Genomic DNA, 26,586 nt, shown 5'->3' on the forward strand with positions numbered 1-26,586 from the left:
GAGGTTTGTTTACATACGGTGCATATGTCTATGCCGGTGTAACAGCTCAGTAATGGCGTCGCCACAAGATGGCAGCCTACACAAGTACGCTCGTCGGATTCGTCTTCCCTCTGCTCGCTGATGCTGCTGTCTGCCACTTCAGTGCCAAGATCAGAGAGCAGGAGATTGTGGCAGAGGTGCAAGAGAGAGAAACCGTGAGTCCAAATATAAGTCTGTAGGACGCGTATTTTTTACTGTGTGCAGCACGTAATATATTTGTGTCTTGCAGGCGAGGGATCGGTATGATGATGCTGTGAGTTCGGGTCAGCAGGCGTTTCTGCTGGAAGAGAGCGCAGAGAGTCCTGATGTGTTCAGACTGAGTGTCGGGTGTCGGTCGCCGGGTCAGAACGCTGCCGTCACCATCATCTACGTCACCGAGCTCGATGTGCAGGCCGACCACTCGCTGCGCTTCTGTCTGCCGGCTGTGCTCAACCCCCGATACACACCAGCAGGTACAGCAGCTGCAGACACACTTTATTAGTGGAGACAAGCTGATTCTAACACACTCTCTCTCTTTGTGTGTGTGTGTGTGTGTGTGTGTGTGTGTGTGTGTGTGTGTGTGTACATACAGTAGTCAACATTTGAAGTGGATTAAAAAAGTTAATCAAAGTTATCCTAAGACAAGAACGGGTATTGTTCAAAAAATTTTCGTATAAATTTGATGAAAGGTTTTGATCCACTTCAAATGTTGACTGCTGTAGATTATAGGTACTTTCTGCTTTTCTGTCTTCAGAAAAAAGGATCTTGCATTGTGTCTTGCCATTCAGGTCCTCTAGTGTCTATCTGACTATAAACGGGTGCCATGTGACAGTATTATATGAGTGTTAATTAAATAATGTGCATTAAAAACAGCATTGGAAACCTATTTTTACTTTGCCTTCATATTATTGTTACTGTTCAAATTCACGTGATTTGAGATGCGTTGGAAGTTGTGACATTTTAGTTGATTAATTTTTCATTTGATGCATCCATCTACTTTGTCGGATACTGTTAATAAACAAATGTTACCATTGAAAGTGTTCATTTAAGAGAGTTCATTTTCGAAAAGCTCACACCATCAAAAGTGGCCGCAGTTGCAGAAATTTGGTGAATATAAAAACCACACAAGGCTGACATTTAAAACAGTACTTGTTTTTGGACTTGCTCAAGTAGTTACAAAAAAACCAAATCAAATGGTCAGTAAGAAAGATACGGACGGATATGCACATGTAGATCATTTTAAGTGTAACATACAGAGCAGTTTGTCTATAACTTAAATATTTGTAAATCACCGTTTTTAAAGGTAATTGTCTTTTTGAACCCTTTATCAGATTATTATTAAATGTATAATCCTGTAGGGGGCGGTAATTCAACATCCACGTGCCGTTCATACAGTGAAGAAAAAGACAAACAACAGCATCAGAATGGACTTTGATATAAGTACGCCTGCCTCCTCATGAGTCTGAGAATAATATTATAAATCACACTGATCATATACAGTTATTAAACAGTTATTTTTATTAACATCATCCAGAGCGTTTTAATGCCGTCAGGAAGCGCCACTGGTGGATGACTTCTGGCATTTGAACCTCTGAGGCGTCCATGGCAAGAACTTCTAGGACCAAACAGCCATGACGGGAACCACTGGTCCGGGACAGACAGGGTAGGAAGCTTTAAACTGAAACAGAGAGACATAATTTACATTTATTCATTTAGCTGACGCTTTTATTCAAAGCGACTTACAATTGCTATATACTGTATATCAGAGGTCGCACACCTCTGGAGCAACTAGGGTTAAGTGTCTTACTCACATTGGTGCCTCACAGTGGATTCCAACACGGGTCTCTCACACCAAAGGCATGTGTCTTATCCATTGTGCCATCATTCACCACCCCGTCACACAAACCTCCGGGCCGGCAGTGGCGAGATTTATTAACTGACTGTGAGGCGCTAATGATGGGAACTTCTGGGACAGGGTGGACCGGACGGAAATAACGAGGAGCTTGGATACTGTTGTGGCTGAGATGGTCATCATAAGTGCTGACCTTGTGACAAGAACAGGAATCTCTGGTGTGCCTGTGGCAGGAATCACTGGGGCAGCCATGACTGGGAGCACTGGTATTGAGGAGGCAGTCACATATATCATAGATCAGTCGTATCAGGACCCTTGTTACCGGCTGTGACCAGGAGAGGGAGCTCTGTCATCGGAGAGGCAGAAAGCTCTGGCATTCAGAAGCCATGATGAAACCTTTTATCGCGTGCCCCTTCGCGGCGGCGGCGACGACGACTCATTCGAATGTCTGCCCTATCAACTTTCGATGGTACATTCGGCGCCTACCATGGTGACCACGGGTAACGGGGAATCAGGGTTCGATTCCGGAGAGGGAGCCTGAGAAACGGCTACCACATCCAAGGAAGGCAGCAGGCGCGCAAATTACCCATTTCCGACACGGAGAGGTAGTGATGAAAAATAACAATGAAGGTCTCTTTCGAGGCCCTGCAATTGGATTGAAAATAAAAAGGGGCTCTTATGTGGCGACCTGAAACAACACAGAAAAAAGAACAGATTTGACTTAGCGAATTCTTCCTATGAGAAAATCAAATGATTTTTAGCCGATCTTAGTTTCACTACCTTAAACCAGTTGTGGGACAGAATCATCCCCAGACTGAGTCGCTGGCTCGGCTTCTCCTTTAGCAAAGACCCGAGGAGGCGACAGCATTCTGTGAAGGAAGACGTCTGATTATTACCTCAAACTTTACATCATGTTTTGTATGATTGTGAATTATTAATTCTAGATCTCACCTGGAGACAGGTTGGGTTTGCACCAGAGCTTCTGTTTCAGGAGCATCAGGTCATAGTCACTAGGGAAATGTCCACATAACATGGCGAACATCAGAATCCCTAGTGACCATGCCGTCGCCTGCCTGCCGTGGTACTTCCCCTTGGCACGGTACTCGGGAGGACAGTACGCTGATGTGCCTGAGGAAAGATTTTGTGTGAGATGTAAATTTGTAATGCGTTCCCACATCTTTGAGTGCAGCTTTGAGTTACAATACATACCGGAGTATGACCTGTACACCGAACTCCTCAGAATGTCCCCACACCCGAAGTCTATCAGCTTGACTTCAGACGTCTCCATGTTGATGAGGAGATTTTCCAGTTTGATGTCACGGTGGAGAACTCTGCGATCGCAGCACACGTTGGCAGCGTGAACCGTCTGCCTCATGATGTGCCGTACCTTTTCCTCATTGAGTCTTCCACCGTGACGCTTCATGAACCGGATCAGATCCTCACATGGAGAGGGACATTCGAGGACCATGACGAAGTGGTCAGGGCGGTCCTGCCAGTCCAGCAGCCGGATGATCTCAGGCACACGGGGACCTTTACTGGCCAGGATGGTGAGGGCGACCTCTTTAGGAAGGGGCTTTGGATGATCAGGCTAGAAGAATTTGGTTTGGAAATAAAGATTTAGCTCAGTCTTGGATCAGTTTGTTAATTGAATAAACAATCAAATATCTGTCTGTGGTTAATTTTAATATGAGATGTTTTATATTGTGCAGCCTACTTACAATCAATATACATTCAGTGTGTTCCGTCTTTGTGACGTATTTCACGGCCACCTGATGAACAAAACAAACAATTAATTTGTGTGCAAAAGCCATAAGATACACTAAGAAGGCTTAGAGTGATACATCAGAAGATAATTCACAAGATCATGTTTAATTTATTTTGACTCACTTTAAGATCATCCTCCAGACGTCTCCCTTCATACACCACACCAAAACCACCTTTCCCCAGCTGATCACCAATAGTGTAGTGACTGAAGATGTAGTCTATTAAAAGACAAAATAACATGATGGATATATTTATTTTAATGTTTTTTAAATAATTAACAGAGACTATATGGAATATTTACAGTTTTAACATCAGTACATATATATACATACACAACGCATTCTCACCCCAAGGCGTCACCTTTGACCATGCTTCAATATTTGACGTTTTAGGCGCCCTTTAGCGTCACCTACATGACGCGATCCTACGGCGTCATCTTACTGACGCTAAAGGAAAGCGTCAGTTAGAGGACGCGGTTAGGTTTAGGTGTGGGGTAGGGTACACGCGATCCGGACGTCATCTAACTGACGCTAAAGGGCGCCTAAAGCGTCAGATATTGAAGCATGTCCAAATGTTAAGTGACGCCTTGGGGGTGAGAATGGGCTGACATACACTGTAAAAATTAATACGCTTTATCTAATCAAAAAAATGTGGCAACAGATTACAAGCAATATTATTAATTAAATTGAACAAATTAGAATTGAGTAATAATTAATCAAATTAATTTATTCCTTAAAAGTTAACCATTTAAAATAAGTAAAGTTTACACCCAAATATTTAACATAAATATCTGAATAACAGACAAACGTCAAAGATTGATTAAGAACTATTTATATTTTATTACAACATTGAAGACACCTGATGTTAACAAGCAGAATTACTGAAGGAGAAAACCGTAATTTTAAAACAATCCTAAAACAAACACTGATCACCATAATGGTGACTTAAGTATTTTGTTTGTTGTTGTTGTAAGTTTTACTCATTTTAAGTGGTTAACTTTTAAGGAATTAATTTCATTCATTATTACTCAATTCTAATTTGTTAAATTTAATTAATAATATTGCTTGTAATCTGTTGCCACAATTTTTTTTGATTAGATAATGCGTATTCGTTTTTACTAATGTTGTACCATATAATAAAGATCTAATGGCATTGATGTGTTGGTATAATTTGCACTGATGTGTATTTGATATTGTCATTGTGTGTGATACAGTATGAGTTTTTACGAGGTCAAATCAGAGATCTAGTCATTTATATTCTCATAAGATATCTGGTGAAATTTACCATCACTACTTCTTCCTGCCCATGCTACCTTCCTCTCCTCTCCCTCATCCCTCTGCTTCTCCTCTCCCTGTTTACTGTCAGCTCTGAAGAAAGAGACCATCCTCCTCCACCACTTCCTCTTTCTTCTCTTCAGCACTCTCCCTGACTCCTTCCTCTCCTCGCCTCCGTCTCCTTCTCCTCTCTCCATGAACCTCCTCAACTTCACCTCACTTTCCTCTCCTCCTCCTCCTCCTCCTCCTCCTCCTTCTCCTCCTCCTCCTCCTCCTCCTCCTCTCCTCTCTTGGCTCTTTCCCACACCAGCAGCATCAACAGGAGTCTCAGTCTCATCGCGAGGACGAGGATGCTGAACCGCCGTGTTAATGCTGGGTTTTGGGGGTGTGCTTTGATGTTGATCGCACACCTCGCCAATCATCGGACTCACTTTACTAACTCGCTGACCCATCGCTGTGAAAAACCACTGTCACTCTCTCTCGACCACTACAACAAACCCACAAATTGTGTCAGGCTGTGAAGCGCTTATATAGTAAACCCACGCGTTCCATTCGTTCGATTCTACTAACTTTCTTTATGACGTCATGAGTCAAACATACACTAACACAATGAAGCTAATCTGAGATCTGAGATCTGCTTTATCTAAATGCTTTCTTTTTTTAATAACTTTAAAATATAAGCAAATTTGTATTTTTCTAAACATCTCTCTAATACAGACTATTTTACATGAATTGCTGTATGTGATATTTTTAGTATTGAAATCTGTTGTTTTTGTCTGTTGAAACTAAGGCCAAATCTATTATGTTTGCAGTGATATTCCTACATGGGGTTGTTACAAAATATTGTCAACAAGAAATAGATGACGTCTAGCCTAACTAATGTGTAATATGTTCAGATTTGATAGCAGTTTCTTGGTAGTTGAAGAAGCGGACTCTTAAATTAGGAAAAAAGTTATTAAAGTATCTGTAATATCATCCCTGATGTATAATACTCAGCCATATGTTTTTGTTTGTTTGTTTGTTTTTTATTCAACTTTTAATGACATTTTACAACAAATATATAAGACACATAATGGAGAAAAGACATAACAGATCTTACATTGTACAGAGTAAAACATTAAATTCTACAAACTATTGTTTCCTCTCAGCCATATGTTTATAAACTCCTCTATAGAAAATTCGTTTGGAATAAAAATCTCACGTTTACGTCTCTTCTGCAGTAAATTAATATTCATGAGCCAAACCCACGCCTCAGTTTAAATAGCCGGATCTCTGATCTCAGCGCAGTTTAATGGTCTTTAACGGTCTTCTGACTCTGACTGAAACTACGGAGCGTTTCAACGACTTCCAGAAATCATCTCTTCTTCTCCAAAACACTCGGTCACGCTATAAACTCTAAACACGTAACGTTATTTACTATTTTTATTAACTGAGTCTTCTGTAAGGATTTAGGCACATTTAAAAGGCGTATTTTCAGTTTTTGATTTTCACTTTCGCTCACTTTTAAAGTAGGTCATCTTATTTCCTAAACGCAGCGTGAGAATGATGAACTGCGGTCTTGTGACTGAGAAAAATGATCTGGGTATGAATTCACCTGTTTACTTTACAGTTTCTAAATGTATTTAGCCTATCATTAATATTTAGAGTTTGTGTGTTTTTCAATCAATGAAGTTTGTCGCGAGGAGGGCTTTATCTCAGTGTGGACTTTGGGACTATTGCTGTTCTCTCTGTAGCAGCTAAAGTTACTTCCTCTTAGCACTATTTTTCAGAAGTATTGTAGGCTATATCATACTGTTATGCCGACGATCTCCAGTTTTACTTTCCTGTGAGCTTAAATAAAACATGTTCACTGGACAAAGCACAAGAATGTTACAGCGACATAAAACTGTGGCTTTCTAGCAACTTTCTCCAATTAAATGAGAGTAAAACTGTAGGCTCTCCCATCTCATCTCACCTACCTAAAGATTGAAGATCATGTAAAGAGTTTAGGGGTGATCATGGACAGATCGTTAAAGGTAGCTTTTTTAAGCTGCGATCAATTGCTAAAGTAAAGCATTTGGATTGTGGTGCACTCTTTTATTTCATCAAAGTTTGACTATTGCAATTCTTTATTGGTCTCCCTAGACTATGCTAGTCCGCCTACAGTTAGTGCAAAATGCAGTGGCAAGGCTTTTAACAGGCGTGATGAAGAGACTGTATTACTCAATCCTTACATTGGCTTCCGGTTAAATTCAGGATTGATTTTAAAGTCCTCTTGTCTGCCTATCAGGCCTTGGCCTCGAACATCAGTGATCTTATTATTCCCTACTCTCCTTCTAGAGTTCATACGTTCTCCGAACAAAAAAATGCTATAAAGATCCCTCGTTGTCATTTAAAATCAAAAGGAGATTGTGCTTTTTCTGTGGTAGGTCCCGAACTTTGCAATAATTTACCATTCCACGTGAGGTCAGCTCCATCAATTGCCACTTTTAATTCTTATTTAAAAAACACATTTATTTTCTTTAGCTTTTGAATAAGTTATGTTTTGTTTTGTTGCACGATTTTAATGTTATAATTTTTGTAAAGCACTTTGGGGCAACGTCTGTTGTTTAAAAATGTGCTATATAAATAAAGTTGCTTGCTAGTATTATTTTATTTATACTGAAGGTAGAATTTAACTGAACTATTTTTTCGTTTGTTTTTATAGAGAGTCTAATAGACGTTTTGTGATGTTGTTCTTGTTCTGTTGGTTTGTGTGACTCAGTGCCTCTGAAGAGCATCTCAGTGGAGGTCCGTGTTCAGGATCATGTCTCCACAGTCTCCTCCACTCTGCTGTATGTGAATGAGGAAGAGCGCCCCCTGGAGGCCTTGTTCGTGTTCCCTCTGCCCGCTGATGCTGCTGTCTGCCACTTCAGTGCCAAGATCGGAGAGCAGGAGATTGTGGCAGAGGTGCAAGAGAGAGAAACCGTGAGTCCAAATATAAGTCTGTAGGATGCCTATTTTTTACTGTGTGCAGCACGTAATATATTTGTGTTTTGCAGGCGAGGGATCGGTATGATGATGCTGTGAGTTCGGGTCAGCAGGCGTTTCTGCTGGAAGAGAGCGCAGAGAGTCCTGATGTGTTCAGACTGAGTGTCGGGTGTCTGTCGCCGGGTCAGAACGCTGCCGTCACCATCATCTACGTCACCGAGCTCGATGTGCAGGCCGACCACTCGCTGCGCTTCTGTCTGCCGGCTGTGCTCAACCCCCGATACACACCAGCAGGTACAGCAGCTGCTGACACACACTTTATTAGTGGAGACAAGGTGATTCTAACACACTCTCTCTCTCTCTGTGTGTGTGTGTGTGTGTGTGTGTGTGTGTGTGTGTGTGTGTGTGTGTCAGGTTCAGGAGCTGGTATAGTCTCAGAGATTTCATCAGTATGTGCAGCTGCTCCCTACACGCTGACACTCAGTGTCCATGTGAGCTCTCCAAAGCCCATCTCCAAACTAGAGTCCAACTGCACTCTGGATCCTCTAGTGTTCCTCCGCTCGGATCACACTCAGGCTACGGTACTGTGTGTGTCTTCATGTGTTTATCTGGATGTGTGAGCACAGTAGTGTTATTCATGTGTTTTTATGTGTGTAGGTGAATCTGAGTCCTGGTCACATGTTTGATAAGGACGTTGAGCTGTTTCTGTACTATCAGGATACCCATCAGCCCTCTGCTGTAGTGGAGGCAGGAGTGGCCACTGCCCCATCAGGTCGGACCTGCAGATCACTGGCATTATGGGATTGAGTGATCAAGGTTTCACTGACTCTCTCTCTCTCTTTCAGGCTCTTTGATGAGGGACCCAGTGGTCATGATAAGTTTGTACCCAGAATTCCCAGAAGAAGTGATGTCATCACTGGCAACACGAGGAGAGTTTATTTTTGTGATGGACAGATCTGGCAGTATGGATGGGATGCCCATAGAAAGAGCAAAGGTAAGATTTAAGATTTTGCTTTTTAAGTGGAGGTCAAATTTAATTTGTACATTTTGTGCATACAGTAGTTATAATATTGCTACACTTTTTTTGCATTGCAGTCGCTTTGATGAAAAATCCCTCATTTTGTTCAATAATTCGATTCATGAACAGATTGTCTCTTGTTCAGACTCAAATCAATGACTCTCGTTCAGGAAAGGGGTTCAGTAGGTCGAATGCTCCTTCACAACCCACTCGAATACAGTTGGCTATAATCACACCGCACGGTTCAAAACAGATTTTCTCTCTCCTGATTTCAAAACAGAGGTACTTCAGTGTACAATAAATAACAGTCAGTATATGAAAGTGAACAAGAACTCTTTGTTCAAAATACACTGATTTGTTAAATTTTCTGAATTTTTAGTTGGACTTTTACAATATTTTAAAACATTTCAGTGTTTGACCAAAATTTATGTTTTTCCAAAAACTGCTCATTTTGATTTCTGCTCATTCTGATGGTGCGCATCACAAATAGAATCAGTTTTGATGTCATGTTGAGTTTAAATATCTGTCCATGTCTCTCTACTATAGGACACTCTGCTGTTACTGTTGAAGAGTCTGCCAATGGGATGCTACTTCAATATCTATGGATTTGGCTCTCGTTTTGAGTCTTTCTTCCCGTTAGTAACTAGATCTTCATTCATTGATATTCAGTTTTGAAATCTGTCAGAGAGGAGATGAGATGTTTTTGTGTGCCTTTGCAGTCAGAGTGTCGAGTACAGTCAGGACACGATGGATCAGGCTCTAAAAAGAGTGAAGGAAATGAAAGCAGACCTGGGCGGCACAGAGATTTTACAGCCTCTAAAACACATCTACAGCCAGCCCTGCAACCCTGACCATCCCAGACAGGTACAACAACACTTCAACATGCATCTGATTGACAAACTGACAGTCATGTGAAAGTGTCAACAAGGCTAAAAAAGTTCACCAAAAAAATTACGTTTCTGCCACTTTTATTTCTCACCCTCATGTCGTTCCAAACCCATAAGACTTTTTTTTAATGAAATCTGAGAAGTTTCTGTTCCTCCATTGTAAGTCCATTCACCTAATACTTTGATGCTTCAAAAAATTCAAAAAGTGAACATGATACATGTGAATCAAGCAGTTAAATCTAAAATTTCAAAAGATTTTTTCAAACTTATAAACAGACATACACTCTAAAAGTGAACATTTTCAGTTGTTGCTTTAATGATGTATTTCCACCTGATTCTACCAAAGTTCTAATTTTGTTATTGTAATAATAACCTACTTCAATTAGTTCAAAAATGTGATTTCGAATCATTAAACACATTAACTTGCATCAAGGTGAAAAAAACACAACTGACTGAGCTATTTCCCTTTACTGAAAAACATAAAATAACACTTAAGGAGGACTCGGACTCTTGGGAAGTGAATAACGGGAACTGGTAACTGAGGCAAGCATGGAATGGGGATAATCCCGTGGCGGACAACGGTAACGAATTGTTAGCATATTCAGCCTAGGAAATTTGGTTGCACCAGGAAGCAGGACTCGTGAGAAGTCAGACTAAGTAACATGCGACCAAGAATCTGGTTGGTATGCTCAGCTTGCCCGTTGGTCTGGGGAAGGAGCCCTGACCACATACTGGAGGACGTCCAAATCAGTTGACGGAATTCCCCCCAGAATTGGGAGGCAAACTGTGGCCCTTTCGAAATGATGTCTGTCGGAAGCCCATGGATCTTTAAAAACGTGTTTGACCTTCACCTGACGGTAATTTGGGAAGCGAGATAAAATGAGCCGCCTTAGAAAATTGATCTACCACTGTCAAGATTACCGTGTTCCCCGCTGACGGAGGAAGACCCATTACAAAGTCCAGAGCGATGTGCGACCACGGACGAGAAGGAATGGGAAGTGGTCTAAGGAGACCCACGGGTGGAAAATTAATCTTCTTAGTCTGGGCTCAGACAGGACATGAATCTACAAAATGACTTATGTCGTGCTCTCTAGTAGACCATCAAAATCTTTGGCGAATGGCCAGCGTTCCTCTTACACCGGGATTGACGGCTAATTTGGAGGAATGATCCCACCGGAGAAGGGCCGAACAAGCGGCTTCCGGAATCAAATAAAGCTCCCTCAGGAACTTCAGGTGATCTTGTGATGTGTGAAAGAGCTCTTTTCACAGTCTGTTTGACTCCCCAGACAGCAGCCCCGACCACATAATGGTGTGTCACGGCGCTTTTCCAATACACAGTACCAGCTCGACTCGGCTCGGCTCACCTTTGTTCGGTTTTCCACTGTGTAAAAGTTGTACCTGTAGCTGCTTTCGGGTACTTTTTTTAATATCACCTAAGACGAGCTAAGCCGGTTCTAAAATGTGAAGTGAAAACAATGCCGACTGCTGATTGGTCAGAGAGAATCGTCACCATTCACTGCGTCATCATTGCACGCGCCAGATGGAGTATCCAGAATATCCCGCTATTTTTAAATAGTTTGGCCAGAGATACTAAACTTACTACTATTATTATTATGGCAACTCGGAAGAATACGCCGTGGTCAAACGAGGAGGTGCAGACTTCCCTTTGTTTGGTTGCCGAAGAGAGGATCCAGCGAGAGCTTGATGGGGCAACGAGGAATGAAAGGGGTCGCTATGATGCCCGGGTACTATTTGTGGCGGTACTGTCTGCAATGAAAAATGGAGAGAAAAGCAAGCCGAGTTGAGACGAGTCGAGTCGAGCTGGTACTGGTAATGGAAAAGCGCCATTAGATACCCTCCTTGGAAGAAGCCTCTTCAGATGAGCCAAACTGACATGACAGAGCATCAGGCTTACTATTCTTTGAACCGGGTTTGTAGAAGATGGAGAACTTGAATCAACCAAAGAATAGCACCCAGCGGGCTTGTCGAGCGTTCAACCTCTTTGCAGAACGAATGTCAGCAGCCATATCACCCTGTAGCCCAAGACTGGTTGCCCACTGAAGCTAAGCAGGGCTGAGCCTGGTTAGTACCTGAATGGGAGACCTGAGAAAACCAGGTTGCTGCTGGAAGAGGTGTTAGTGAGGCCAGCAAGGGGTGCTCACCCTGTAGTCTGTGTGGGTTTTAACGCCCCAGTATAGTGATGGAGATACTATACTGTCAAAGAGCACCGTCCTTCAGACAAGACTTTAAACCGAGGTCCTGACTCTCTGCGGTCATTAAAAATCCCAGGATGTCTTTCGAAAGAGTAGGGGTGTAACCCCGTCATCCTGGCCAAATTTGCCCAGTGGCCTCTGTCCATCATGACCTCCTAATCATCCCCATATATACATACAAATTGGCTTCATCACCATCTCCTCTCCACCAGTAAGCTGGTGTGTGGTGAGCGTTCTGGCGCACTATGGCTGCCGTCGCATCATCCAGGTGGATGCTGCACACTGGTGGTTGAGGAGATTCCCCTCTCTATGTAAAGCGATTTGAGTGCCGAGAAAAGCGCTAAATAAATGTAATGAATTATTATTATTATGTACTCTAAATTATGGTGATCGCGCCAAACAATGAAGGGAACACTGGCACCCTCCAACCAGTTACACCACTCCCCCAAAGCTAAACGGATCGAAGTTTGATGAGAAAAGAGGCAATATGGAAAAACCCCACATGGATGAACCTTGTCATCCCGCGAGGAGTGTTGGGAAAAGTATTGCCCCCACCCCTACTTCAGAGGCATCGACCTAGACAATGATCTCTCGTGGGATCCGGAAGATTTAAAAGGGAGCTTAGGGAGGTTAAGAGGGAGGCTTCAAAAGGGAGGTTAACAAGCTCTTGAGGGGATCGAACGCATTCTGAACCACCTCGAACCAGGTAAAGTGAGACCTGGTCGAGGTGTGCGCTGTCAGCGGGGTGGCAACCTGGCTAAAATTGCGGATAAACTGACGGTATAAATCAGTGAACCCCCAAAAATTGTTGGAGTGCAACGCGAGAGTCCAGAGCGGACCATTCTATGACCACACAAACCTTGTCGGGGTCTATGCTGATCCCATCTGCCAACACAACAGATTCGAGGAAGGTTACCAGTCATGTGGAGTGGAACGTACACTTCTCAGCCTTAACAAACGTTGCTGCACGCGACGCACATGTTGAACTCACAAGTGGTAGCCAGAGTCCAGAACTCGATTGCGAGACCTGAAACAGATCTCTCTCCCTGGTGCAGCACAGAATGATCGAAGATCTTGATCATCTCCTCCATAAACAACTCGTAGCGTCCATAGAAACACGTGAAATGATACAAAACACAGTTAAAATACATGTAATGACACAATGGCAATTCACAGTATTTTATCTCTATTTAACGCTTTGATTGTAGCCTGACTTCATCATACTCATATTCTAGTCAAAATGTGAGTCTGATACTGCTCCATAGGGCTTTGATTATGAGGCATGTCTTAACCGAACCAGGAAAAAAAAAACCTCTACACTCAATTGGATAGACCTGCAACTAATCAGAGCAATGCTGTGAGTCAGCTACATAGTTACATAGCATAATTGTGTACAGAATTCAAACGTACACCAAACGTCCTAACCTTGATTTTAATTGGACGGTCTGTCGAGCAATGACACAGAACTGGAATAAACTTTAAAGATAGTGTTCTTTACAGAAGATCAGCAAAAATAAAAGACTCCATTCTTTGTAATAGTTTGCAGAGCTGTTAATTCACGGGGCAGCAAAACAGTTAGACAAGATAATAAAAGGTAAATCTTCATGGCGATAACATACTGTATCACACAGGCATGACTCACTCACAAGAGGAACAATCGCTAGAGGTAGAGAGGAAGTATTGAGACTAAAATGAGAACAGGTGTCACAGAGAAGCAGGGCAAAGGTCAATAGCAAAGATGAACAGTTGGAAAAATAAACAGACAGGGCCAGAGCGAGAGAGAAAAAAAGACAAAGAGAGAGACAAAGATAAAGAGAGAGTGAGAACAAACCCAGCTCATGACAGCAGCAGAACAAACCTCATTGGTATTAAGCACACACCTTTGAATCTCTGTGTTTACCAAGTTTAGATCAAATCCTAAATTGAATCTGTTTATAATACACAGCAATCGTGTCTCTTCAGAAGACTTGGATTAAACTGCTCGATTCATATGGATTACACATACTTATGTTTTATGAACTTTTTTAAGTGTCAAAATTTTACATAAATCTACTTTTTCATAATTTCAAATTTCATAAAAAATACTTTCATTTTGTGCTTCAAATATAAACAAATAATTTTCGCGTGAACTCCCCCTTTAATACTAAGATGTTTTTCTCTTTTCAGCTGTTCATCTTCACTGATGGAGAGGTGGGAAACACTAAAGAGGTGCTGGACCTGGTCAAACATCATGTTCACTCTCACAGGTAAACGTCTGCTGGGTTTCATCTTCCCATCATTCATCTCTTCATCACTTACTGTAACAGAGTTTATTGTGTTCAGGTGTTTCTCATTCGGGATTGGTGAGGGTGCAAGTAGCGCCCTCATCACAGGAATGGCCAAGGAAGGATCAGGTCACGCTCAGTTCATCACAGGCACCGACCGCATGCAGCCCAAAGTAAAGCTCTCCACTGGATTTCACAGCCACAAATGTTTCCTAGTCAAATGTCTCAATGTTTTTATCTTTCTCTTCAAACTATATCAGGTGATGCAGTCCCTCAGGTTTGCGCTGCAGCCCCATGTGTTTAATATCTCTGTGGATTGGACCCTTCCAGATGGCGTTACTGTTGACACACTGTCTCAACCCATCAAAGTGCTCTTCCAGGGTCAAAGGGCACTCATTTATGCACAACTTAAAGGAGAGGTGGGATGATTTAGCATGTGTTTCTTTAATGAGAATAGGAAACCGGTGTCTCTCATTTGTTTAGATGATAAAATATCTGCCCCTCTTTTATAGAGTTCAGGAGGTTTTGAGGGAAAAGTGACAGTCAAATACAGGCTTAAAGATCATCCAGTTACAAACCAGCTCCACTTTTGCCTCAAACCAGCTGGGGAAACAGGGTAACACACACAAACACGCAGAAAGACATTGAATTGGATGACATAAACTCAGCTTTTTAAATCCAACAAATTTCCTTCATGTTTTTGCAGGTTGTCCGTCCACCGGCTGGCGGCTCGGACCCGGATCCGTTCTCTGGAGCAAGAGGGAAGGTCACGTGGTGCGGATGTTAAGGGCATCAGGAGAAAGATAGTGGAGCTCAGTGTTCAGGCAGGAGTGAGCAGTGTTCATACAGCCTTCATTGCTGTTAATAGAGACAGCAGACAGACCGTGAAAGGACCCCTGCTGCAGAGAAGAGTGCAAACACACAGTCACGGTATGTCAGAACTGTATCTGCATGTACCCTGTATATAACTTTTCCTCAGGCTGCATGTGAAGGGCGTGTAGTTACCATATTGGAACCAAAAATATTAGTTTGGCTTTTTTAATGTAAAAAATGTCTCATCCTTTGTCAGTACGAATGAATTAGTCAAAAATCTCAACTTTTTAAAATAAATGCTAAGCTCCACTCACATTTTTCTAGTTAAAATTGTGATTTAAAGGGGGGGGGTTTACTGCTTTTTTTCTTTGCATGATTTTGTTTATGGGGTGCAATATAACATGTATTCGTGGTTTTCTTTTTTTTAGAAGTCTTATTTTTCATAAATTTCACCTTTATTGTAAGCCGTGCTCTCCTCTGTCATTTGAACGACCGGTTGACTTCCTGAGTCTATGAAACCAATAGGCAGTGGGCTCTGATGGGTCCTGTCTCGACTTTTTGACTTTTTTAGAATCGCCTTTGACAGCTCTAGACTGGCTGTCTATGGGCATGCACAAACATGTCCATAAAACGTCTCTGGTTACGTATGTAACCTTAGTTCCCTGAAGGGAACGAGACGCTGCGTGTAATCGCAATGGGGGAACGCCTCTGCGTGTGTGCGTATGAAGCACGTATGAAATCAGTCCAATGGCGAGACGGAACGTCATAGGCGGGGTGACGTATCGACCAGGAACCTATAAAGCACACCAAAAACACAAGCGCGACAGCTTCTGACAAGACTGAAGCAAGTGCTCACGGGCATGCCGGGAGTATGACGTAGACACGCAGCGTCTCGTTCCCTTCAGGGAACTAAGGTTACATACGTAACCAGAGACGTTCCCGTTCAGGGAACTCAAGCTGCGTGTAATCGCAATGGGAACGCTAATACCAACGCCGCCATGCGAGCCAGTGTCTGTTGTGTGAAATCAGAGAGAACATTCTGACGAAAGCACCTGCGCCCCTGGCGTGGAGCTAAAATCAAGATGGTAGAATTTCACAAATGTATGCGGGGAAGACCATCCTGCTGCATCACAAATGTCACTGATAGGAACTCCTGACACAAATGCCTTACCAGCCATACCCTGAGTCGAATGAGCACGGACAGCCAGAGGGGAAGGCTGTCCCGCCGATTCATAAGCAAGCGAGATGGCCTCGACCACCCACTTACTCAATCTCTGCTTGGATGCCGGAGAACCTCTATTAGGAGGGCCATAGCAGACGAACAACTGCTCAGATTTCCTCCACAGGGCAGTTCTGTGGACGTAAGCATCTAAGGCCCTCACAGGGCAAAGCAGATTTAACTTCACCTGGTCTGAAGTCCGGAAAGGAGGAGGACAGAAGGCCTGCAGAACAATAGGCCTGACAATGTTTGTCGGAACCTTAGGGACATAACCTGGTCTGGGGAGGAGAAACGCCTTCGCCATACCAGGCGCAAACTCAAGGCACGAGGGAGAAACCGACAGAGCCTGAATATCCCCAATTCTCTTCAGGGAAGAAATGGCTAGAAGGAAGATAGTCTTTAGGGTGACAAACTTTTCAGAGACCTCTTCTATGGGTTCAAACGGGGCTCGGCAGAGCCCCTCCAGGACAACCGCAAGGTCCCAGGACGGTACCCTCGTGCGCACTGCTGGCCTCAGCCTCAAAATGCCACGTAGGAAACGAATCACCAGTGGGTGTCTCCCGAGAGAGGCTCCACTCAAAGGGACATGGTAAGCTGACAACGCCGCCACGTACACCTTCAGTGTGGAGTGGGATAACCCTGTGGAGAAACGCTCCTGAAGGAACTCCAGCACCGGGCAGTTAACTGGATCCAACTGGTGCTCTCCACACCAAGAGGTGAAAATCTTCCACCTCAAGGCATATAGCTTCCTCGTGGACGGAGCTCTGGATTGGAGGATGGTCTCCACGACCACGGTCGAGAGACCCGATTCTATGAGCTGGGCCCCCTCAGAGGCCAAGCCCACAGCCTCCAGAGATCTGGGCGGGGGTGAAGGATCGACCCGCATGCCTGTGACAGAAGATCTCCCCTGACCGGGATCTCCAACGGAGACCCGTCCAGGAGAGAAACCAGGTCCGAGAACCATACTCGGGCCGGCCAGTACGGGGCTATCAGCAGCAGACTGACCCCATCCCGGCGAACCCTCTCCAGAACTCCTGGGAGCAGAGCAATCGGGGGAAAAGCGTACAGGGGTGACCTCGGCCACTCCTGCACCATCGCATCCACCCCCAATGGGGGTTGGTGGACTTAGAGCGAACCACAGCGGGCAATGTGATGTTTCGCTGGATGCAAATAGGTCTACCTCGGCACGACCGAAATGTTCCCACAGGAGCTCCACCACCTCGGGGTGGAGTCTCCACTCCCCGGGCCTCGGCCCCTGCCTTGACAGGATGTCTGCTCCCCGATTCAAATATCCCGGGATATAAATCGCCCTCAAGGAAAGGAGTTTCCCTTGGGCCCACAGAAGGATCTGGCGAGTCAGTTTGTACAGAAGACGAGAGCGCACGCCCCCTTGATGGTTTATGTAAGAGACCACCGATGTGTTGTCTGACCTGACTAGCACATGGTGGCCCCTTAGGTCTGACAGGAAGTGTTTCAGAGCCTGAAACACTGCCAACATCTCTAAACAGTTTATGTGCAGATGACGATGATGGACCTGCCACCGACCCTGGGCTGAGCGACCACTCATGATCGCCCCCCAGCCTGTGAGGGAGGCATCCGTCGTTATGGTAACACGGCGGCACGGAGCTCCCAGTGTGGGTCCCATGGATAGGAACCAAGTTTCTTTCCACATGGCCAGGGCACGGAGACAACGTCGCGTGACCCTGATTGTGAGAAACGGGTTTCCCCTCGGGGAGAACCCCTTGGTTCTGAGCCACCACTGTAGCGGTCTCATGTGCAGCAGGCCGCAGGGAATGACGTTGGACGCTGCCGCCAGTAGACCCAGAATTCTCTGAAAATCCTTGACAAAGTGAGTGAATGGCCTAGCTTCGCTTGCCTGACAACTGCGAGAATCGCCGCTATACGGGCAGGAGACAGACGAGCCTGCATCGTCGTCAAGTCCCATACAACACCCAAAAAAGTGGTCCTCTGTACTGGAGAAAGCACACTTTTCTTGGCATTGAGTCTCAGCCCCAACCTCCTTATGTGGGCGAGGACGACATCTCGATGCCGAACCGCCTGATGCTCCGATTGAGCCAGAATCAACCAATCGTCGATGTAATTCAGGATGCGAATGCCCTGGAGCCGCAGCGGAGCCAGAGCCGCGTCCATGCATTTCGTGAAGGTTCGAGGAGACAGCGCTTGGCCAAACGGAAGAACCCGATATTGGTACGCTTCGCCCCCAAAAACGAACCTCAGGAACTTCCGATCTTGTGGAAGGATGGAAATGTGGAAATACGCGTCCTTTAGATCTATCGTGACAAACCAGTCCTCGGACCTGATTTGCGACACGATCTGCTTGAGAGTGAGCATTTTGAACTTGAGTTTCCCCACAGAACGATTTAACAGGCGCAGATCTAAAATCGGACGTAACCCCCCATCTTTTTTTGGAACGATGAAATATCGGCTGTAATAACCTGACTCTCTGTCGGGAGGAAGAACTCGTTCTATCGCCCCCTTCAGCAGCAACGTTTTCACCTCCTGTTCCATGACCAGAGCCTGCTCGGGGGCCACCGTAGTGGGTAAAATCCCCCGAAAACGAGGCGGGCGTGACCTGAACTGGATCGCGTACCCGAGCTCGATATTCTGCAGGACCCATTGAGATACATTTGGAAGATTTTTCCATTCCACCAAAAATTCTACTAAGGGTACCAGTCTCTCGAGACTGGCCTCTGGAATACTTTGAGAGACAGACACAGTGCCCTGTAATAGCGCAACGACAGGGGACAACTGTTCTGACTGTATATCGCTCCTCCGTGCCAGCGAGCGTCCCTCGGGAAAACACTCGCTGGCACCGCCTATGTCCCGACCCGCAGGCTGGGATAATAGGCTGAGCCGCTGAGGGGACCGAGACAGAGCGGGCACCGTATACAGCGGTGAGCACCTTCCTCTCTCGGTGGGGACCACCCTCAGCGCCCTGACACCCTCGGCGTCAGGGCCTCTTCGACGAGGCCTTCCTGGCGACAATAACCGTCCTCAGATCAGTTTTGTCCCGGGAAGACCTCGCCTGAGAGCGCCGCGTCTCAGCCCGGTTTTGCTGGGGAGGAGCGCGAGACGCGACGCTCTTTTTCTGCTGCGCCCTGTGTGATGAGCTACCCGACGGGCGGGGCTGCTCCCGCCCAGCAGCCCCGGGGACATGCACTTTAATGAGGAGATATTTGTGGAGCGCCGCTGCTTGCTTTTTCTCTTCCTGGAACTTTTCGATGACAGAGTTTACCGAATCACCGAAAAGCCCAACTGTCGACAGCGGCGCATCCAACAGGAATGCTTTATCCTTCTCCTTCATATTGGATAGATTTAACCAGAGATGTCTCTCCGTGGCCACCAGGGCTGCCACAGAACGGCCAACTGCTCTGGCCGTCTCCTTGGTGGCACGGAGAGAAATATCTGCCGCCTGACGCAGCTCTTTAATCGTATCAGCGCCCACAATATCCCCCTCACTGACATCTTTCAACAAATCTGCCTGATAGGCTTGGAGAATGGACATAGTGTGTAAACACGAAGCTGCTTGTCCCGCCGCCGAGTAAGCTTTGCCCACCAAAGCCGATGTATTTCTGAGTGGCCTGGTGGGCAACGCCGGTGTCTTAAAGGACGATGCCGTATCAGGAGAAAGATGGCTCGCCAAAACTTCCTCCATCTTCGGCATCGCCCCATAACCATGACTTTTAGACCCCGCAATGTTTGAGTACATAGAAGTCTGATGGGTAAAAATTCTGGCCGAAACAGGTTTATTCCACGATCTCGCCACCTCGGTGTGGAGATCGGGAAAGAACGGCAGAAACCGGCGCGGAGGTAGAGAGTGCGAAGGCAGAAATCTTTCATCGAGTTTACTTTTCACCCTAGACTCTTTTTTCTCTAAGGGCCAGTCAATGCTTAATTTTTGTACAGCACGAGTCAATACCTCCATAAGCTCTTGCTGTGCGGGAGACTGGGCTGGCGAGTCCCCAGTCTCCACAATATCAACATCAATACTCTCAACATCCAGTTCCTCGGAACTGGATAGCTGAAGAGACGGCGCCTCATCACGAACGGGAGAAACCGCAACGCGGACCCCCGCTCGATCAGAGGCACTGGATCCATCAGGTAAGGGCAGAGAAAGGGTTCCATCGGAACCCGTCTCCATCCCCGCTGATAGGTCCATTTGCGATCCCCACGATGCAAGCCTTCGCCGTGCCTCGGCAACGGCGGGACCCGAACCGCGGGGAGCGCGAACCGCGCCACTCTCCTCAAAGAGGGCACGGCGGGAGCGGAGTGTCTTCATGGGCAGACGCTCGCAGTGCTCACATCCAGCCCCCTCGAGGGCTGACTGAGCATGCTGCGCTCCCATGCAAACAACACACAGATCGTGTGTATCCCCACCCGTGATGTAGCGAGGGCAGGGATGAACACACTTTCTGAATTGCTGTTCACTCGCCATAATATCTCTTTCCAGTTTTTTTTTTTTTTAAATATGTGAAACTCATGCCTAGCAGATACTAAGGATAGACAAAAACACACTTGAGACACAGACTGACATATATTCACACAGAGAGCTCTTGCTGAAGACTTCAGAAGCTGTCGCGCTTGTGTTTTTGGTGTGCTTTATAGGTTCCTGGTCGATACGTCACCCCGCCTATGACGTTCCGTCTCGCCATTGGACTGATTTCATACGTGCTTCATACGCACACACGCAGAGGCGTTCCCCCATTGCGATTACACGCAGCTCGAGTTCCCTGAACGGGAACAACCCTTAACGTTCATTTTCAAAACTGTGCAACTCACCGAGTGGTTGGTGGTGTTCGTTGATGTTCTGAAACAAGTAGCGTAGCGAAATACCGTTTCTGTCGTGTTTTATTTGTCATTTTTTAAATCGCATTGATGTCGTCTGGAGGACTCAGTGCTCGTTGATATTACTGCGCTAGCTACCGGAAAAGGAAAGGGGTCTGTTTACATTTGGTTGTAGTCTTTTCGCTCGGTTCTCCGTCTCTCAGAAGGCTAGCGTGAGCAGAGCAACTGTGCTCCCGGACTTTTTTTACGGTGCGCTAGACACCGTGTTCTGTACAGCGTCCTGGTTGTCGCCATCAAGTGGTTGGGAGTGTGCTAACGCTTCAGACTCAAATATCGAGCGGAAGTTTATACGCGGTTGGGAGGTATCTGAATAAATAGTTCCACTATTGAGAATGAGTTGACGTCATTTTACAGTGCCCCTCCCCTTTCCGCCATGTTGGTAGGTTTCCCACGACAAAACAGTATTGATTACGTGTGTTTTTAGCTCTGTAGTAGAGGAGTTTCTCGCAATACCGCACTGTTTTACCATGCCTGAAAGTAACCGCTGCGTTAAAAACCGATAAAAACCCTGGTAACCGATAGCGTCACCTACCATCATGGCCGAATGGCTCAGACCCCTCCCAAATAGGCACGTGACTCCTCATTCTCAATAGCAAACAACACGGATTGAAAGCATACATTGCACCGATATATTTGTTTTTAATCATCAACAAACACCACCAACCACTCGGTGAGTTGCACAGTTTTGAAAATGAACGTTAAGGGTTGTTTTAAGGACATGTTTGTGCATGCCCATAGACAGCCAGTCTAAAGCTGTCACAGGCGATTCTAAAAAAGTCAAAAAGTCGAGACAGGACCCATTGTCAAAATTTCTAAGTCCACCACTCTATTTCATTCAAAACAAACTACAAAATAGACTCAAGGTGTTAAATACCGGAATTATCCTTTAAAAGCTCTGATTTTGTCTATATGGATGTGTGTGTTTTATGTTTCCCTGACAGCAAGGATTTCATATGTTTTTGTTTTTTTTGTCCCTTCACAGTTCAATACATTTGAGCAGTTGAGTTTACTCAAGATATAAAATGTTCTGTTTTAGATCTGTATCAGTGGTTCTTTTTAAGTGTGTGTGTTTCTTGTGGTTGCAAGAATGTGTTTGTGGTATGTGCTAAGACAAACATTCTCTGGAAATGATGAGTGCAAAAAAAATGGCTCTTGTATTGTACCTGTTTTTATGGGTTCATTGACAAACAAAACAATACAAAGGGTTATTGCAAGATTATTTTGGGCTAGAAATGTCCAAATCAATCTATCCCTATATCACATCTTTTCTTGTTCGTTAGTTCGTTTGGATGTGTCTGTTCTTAGATGTTTCTCCAGATCTGAATCTGTTCTGACCTTTGTTTTCTCTGCCTGTAGGTAAACAACTTGCTCGGCCTAAGTCTAAGATACTGCGGGGTAAATGCACTTTACTGTGATATTATTTTTATGATAGAGTGGAGTATGCAATGTTTAAAGAAACTTGCATTCAAATGATTGGGTTATAAGCCTCACCAAACCACAGCACTAAACAGAGAGCACTAAATGATTCCCCGTCACTTAACAGTTAATAACGTGTAAAATTAATTTGTTTTCCAGCTCCTAAAGACGCGTTTGAAAGAAATGGTAAGAAAAATCATATTTGACTAATCTTCTCTCGTGGTTTTGGGTTTAGGTGTTTTCTGTATTTGTTATACAGCTTTACATAAATATATACAGTATGTTTATGGTAAGAATGGTGCTTTATAACAAACACACACACACACACACACAGTTGTTGCTCATCACTAGTCACGCCATGGCCTGATGACTTTACTATTAATCTCAATTGTGTAAATAGTCATAATAAAGAATGAGGAGATGTTCAAACTTTTGACTAGTATATAAATATTTGGGCTATTAAAGTAAACCTCTAAATGCATCTATTTTAACAGTGTAAAATTTGTTGATGCAAACACAGTTAGAGGCCTATATGTTTGTACATAAGACTGCATCTGAGGACAGATTTTTATTATTATTGCTGATTCAGTTTTGACTTGTTTTTGTTGAGGTGGCTCACGCAGAGTGTTAGACCAAGATATTAGCGTTGCATTCATTCAAATAAATAGCTTTACATATGGTGTTTGTGCATGTTTGTTTTTCTATAGAGATGGCCAGATCCTAATGTGGTTCTGCAAGAAAAATAAATCTTTATTTATTGTTCCTGGTTGTTCACATTTGTCTGAATGTGTTGGCAGATTCCCGGCAGGAAAGACAGTTACGGATGCATAGCACTGGCAGTCGTTGTTCACCTCGTCGAGGTGTTTCACCGAGGTGTTCGCCTTCGTTTGAATGTGTTGGCATAGCAGATTCCCAGCCGGAAATACTGTTAAAGGAGAGACTGATTTGTTCTTCACTAATTTCTACTAGTAAGTGAACACACACATCAAAGGCCATTTCACAAACTTCTGTCAGGGCTCAGACATTGTGATGTACATCATCATTTATCATTTAGAGATTACTAAACAAATGTGTTGAATTTGTGCTGATCATAAATGTGTTCATGCCTCATTTTTTAATCTGTTACTTTGAATTTTCTGCTGAAACGAGAGAAACACACAGTCATTTTAGAGAACTTGTTAATTGTTAGTGAAAAAATATTTCTTCCGATTTACTAATGACATTAATTATCTTGTTTTCTTTCTTTTCAGAGATGATACCTCTGTCTTTTGAAAAGTAAGACAATGAATCCACAGTGATTAACATGTTTTTGTGATATGTGTATGTGAGTTTATTTCAAACTTTATGTGAACCTCTAATGCAAAGTCTCCTTATGGTCATTTATTGTTGTTGTCAGGTGCAGTTTTCTTTTCGACTCTCTTGGCAAACAAAGTGGTATACTAACACACACACACACACACACATTGGGGTTTGATGTTTTATGGGGACTTTCCATAGATATAATTATATTTATACTGCAGAACAATAAATTCTACACCCCTAAACGCAACCATAACAGAAAAAAATATTTATTTTTATGGTATATATATATATAAGATTGTTTTCTCATGGGGACCTAAAAGTGTGTCCCCACAATGTCAAAAAGGACTATAAAAAAGGTTACTGTGACATTTGGTCCCCTTTTTTGGGTTTACCACACACTAACTGCTAAACAGTTCAATTCAGTTTACGTTTATATCCACAGCACTTTTCACAATACACATGATTTCAAAGCAGATTTACACAAATCTACGTCTAAGTTATGCATTTCAGAAATGTACATACACAAAGTCACAGTTAGCAAAAAATTAATTAATTTAAACAATGTAAAATTTAATGCAGAAACAATGAGTAATGAATACTTGTTTATTAACAAATGACAATATAGCAAAAAAAAAATATATAGAATAAAATATAGCATTGAAATGAAGATTTCTATACATATAGATGAAACAAGAGATGAGTCTTTTTATAATCTTGGAAATAAATTTTATTTTCCCTTCTTCAAGTTTGTCTATAATGGCCTCAACTTTTGTTAGTATGATTAAACGAGTCAAACAACCGATCAAGAATGTTATGCTATTATGTAATTCCTAACATAGTCCAATATGGAGGCCAAAACAACCAACAAGGACAAAGAGGCAAGAAACTTCCAGATTTTTGTTGAACAGATTTTCCATGATTGCACAAATAACTTCTTTTTCTCTCTTTCTCTAAATGCGTGTTGAACTGCAGACCCGTTACTCCAGCTGGTTTCTCTCCAAAAGGCGTCAGGCTGCTGGGATCTGGACGTCACACTGGCTGATGCGTTTGGGAAGACGGAGGATGAGCTGACCAATCAGAAACCAGCACAGGTGAGAGATGATGAATAATAAGACAGAGATGATTGTGTCCAGTAACTAATGCAGTGTATGATGTTTGTACACAGGTGGAGGGGTCAGTATGGGCCACTCTCCTGGCTCTGATCTGGTTATACGGCTGTAAAATAGACCAGCGGGTCGAGTGGCAGTTTGTGGCCATGAAGGCAGCGTCATGGATCGGCTCTCAGAAAGGTGAGATCTCCATTCCAGACCACATTCACTCAGTCAGCGTTCATCAAATATCTGCAGTTCTTGATGATTCGAGTGTGTGTTTCAGTGGGCGATCTGTCTGAGTGTGTGTGTGTGGGTAATGCCCTGCTCGGATGTCAGGTGACCAAAGAGACTATGGGAATCTGAAGACGTCAGTGTTTCTACTTCCTGTGCCGTCAGAAGACGAAACAACTGTTACAGTTTAATTTACTCTTTATGTTAGTGTTTCATTAGAATTTAGTTCTTCGCTTAAATCAACAGCATATTTTTATGTGAAATGTTTTAAAACTCTCATGATAATGTTTTTACTGTTTTGAAATTGAATATAATTTTAATCAGATTCATTGGATGAGTCCTCAATCAATGAGTATATACAAAGCAACAGAATCGTGTTTAGGTACTAAAATGATTATGTTCACACAAACATGTTAATGTTGTATTATGGCAGCAAAGAATACTATTAAAGTAATACAATATTTTAATAATACCTGTCATTCTTTTTCATGTAATGAAAGTAAAAAAACACCATGAAATAGTTCATACAGTTCATTGAAGCCATTTAATACGTTACTATGTTTGAATTCCACACATGAAGTCCCTTCATTTCAACATACATTTCATTTCACAGCTTGTAGAGCACAAATTTGATATAATGTTCTCTCCAGTCCTCGATGGTTCATGAGCGAGCAGCATCTGGTGGTTTCTTCACAATAAGATACAAAGTCACTTCAATAAATAATTTATTTGGTCCCACTTTATATTAAGTGACTTTAAGTACTATGTACTTACATAGAAGTTACTACTTCTATCTTTGGTACTATGTACTTACATAGAAGTTACTACTTCTATCTTTGGATTAAAGCATCTGATAAATTACTAAATGTAATTATTGATTTCAGACTTTATTTTTAATTCAGATTTGCTTTCACTGGCTGGATGGGCACCCAGAATGAAACAAATGGAGCTGTGACATCAGAACTGTCATTTATTTAGGCTAGTGTTGTTGCCTCGTACACACTTTGACAAAAGTTATTGACAAAATTAACTACTGAAAGAACATTAATGATTATTTTTAATAAACAGATTAAAATCATTTGACTGACTGAGATGAATCACAAAACACTACTATTGAGGACGACCAAAAGGCTTTTTTGACTCCATCTTGACTATCAATCTCACTATGCAAGTAAATATAAGAATTGGAAGTAATTCTGATACATTTGATGTCATTTCACAGCCCCCCCCCCCCCCCCTGTCCATAGTTTATTATTTGTTATTAGTTGTCAATGTATTGCTTATGTAACTTGATACAGCGACTGTAAATGTGTCAACAGCACAAACCCTCACAGTAAAATGTCATTTCCTTTAAAAGAGCTTGATAAGTTCTCGTGGCTCAGATAAATCAGCCAGGTATGGCTGACCTA

General features: G+C 43.5%; 2 protein-coding genes across 5 annotated transcripts; one reads left to right on the top strand and one right to left on the bottom strand.

The window, feature by feature from the left end:
* LOC120477769 (von Willebrand factor A domain-containing protein 5A) lies at positions 1-25,812 on the top strand. 4 transcript variants are annotated; one of them, XM_089127672.1, is made up of 22 exons: positions 1-194; positions 269-491; positions 7,652-7,854; positions 7,929-8,151; positions 8,272-8,438; positions 8,515-8,629; positions 8,703-8,851; positions 9,422-9,510; positions 9,595-9,739; positions 14,142-14,221; positions 14,298-14,412; positions 14,500-14,658; positions 14,752-14,855; positions 14,946-15,169; positions 22,494-22,532; positions 22,713-22,739; positions 23,351-23,521; positions 23,804-23,828; positions 23,950-23,987; positions 24,828-24,946; positions 25,021-25,144; positions 25,230-25,812. In XM_089127672.1, the coding sequence occupies exons 1-22, from the start codon at positions 69-71 to the stop codon at positions 25,307-25,309; spliced, it is 2,745 nt and encodes a 914-aa protein (XP_088983798.1). In that variant the 5' UTR covers positions 1-68; the 3' UTR covers positions 25,310-25,812. The 4 variants fall into 4 exon arrangements, with proteins under 4 accessions (XP_088983798.1, XP_088983799.1, XP_088983800.1 ...); XM_089127673.1 differs by lacking the exons at positions 1-194; positions 269-491 and adding exons at positions 6,187-6,311; positions 6,418-6,490 and having other exon boundaries at positions 25,230-25,808; XM_089127674.1 differs by lacking the exons at positions 1-194; positions 269-491 and adding exons at positions 6,195-6,311; positions 6,421-6,490 and having other exon boundaries at positions 25,230-25,808.
* LOC120477775 (serine/threonine-protein kinase pim-3) lies at positions 1,241-4,122 on the bottom strand. The gene is made up of 6 exons (XM_089127677.1): positions 3,758-4,122; positions 3,589-3,639; positions 3,080-3,458; positions 2,822-2,998; positions 1,830-2,739; positions 1,241-1,696 (listed from the first exon to the last, which is right to left on the bottom strand). The coding sequence occupies exons 1-5, from the start codon at positions 3,872-3,874 to the stop codon at positions 2,606-2,608; spliced, it is 858 nt and encodes a 285-aa protein (XP_088983803.1). The 5' UTR covers positions 3,875-4,122; the 3' UTR covers positions 1,241-1,696; positions 1,830-2,605.
* Positions 25,813-26,586: the final 774 nt, after the last annotated feature.

Source organism: Pimephales promelas, chromosome 25 (genome assembly GCF_988280905.1).
Source record: "Pimephales promelas chromosome 25, fPimPro1.hap1.1, whole genome shotgun sequence".
In the NCBI taxonomy this organism is placed as follows: domain Eukaryota; kingdom Metazoa; phylum Chordata; class Actinopteri; order Cypriniformes; family Leuciscidae; genus Pimephales; species Pimephales promelas.

What these genes read in the sequence shown, in the direction of transcription:
- LOC120477769 (XM_089127672.1), top strand. Translation starts at nt 69, where the DNA reads ATGGCAGCCTACACAAGTACGCTCGTCGGATTCGTCTTCCCTCTGCTC. An exon ending in CGGATCACACTCAGGCTACG is followed by an intron (nt 8,439 to 8,514) that starts GTACTGTGTGTG and finishes TTATGTGTGTAG; the next exon opens with GTGAATCTGAGTCCTGGTCA. An exon ending in ATGGATCGGCTCTCAGAAAG is followed by an intron (nt 25,145 to 25,229) that starts GTGAGATCTCCA and finishes TGTGTGTTTCAG; the next exon opens with TGGGCGATCTGTCTGAGTGT.
- LOC120477775 (XM_089127677.1), bottom strand. Translation starts at nt 3,874, where the DNA reads ATGTTATTTTGTCTTTTAATAGACTACATCTTCAGTCACTACACTATT. An exon ending in GTCTGGAGGATGATCTTAAA is followed by an intron (nt 3,640 to 3,757) that starts GTGAGTCAAAAT and finishes TTTGTTCATCAG; the next exon opens with GTGGCCGTGAAATACGTCAC. An exon ending in GGTGTACAGGTCATACTCCG is followed by an intron (nt 2,999 to 3,079) that starts GTATGTATTGTA and finishes ATCTTTCCTCAG; the next exon opens with GCACATCAGCGTACTGTCCT.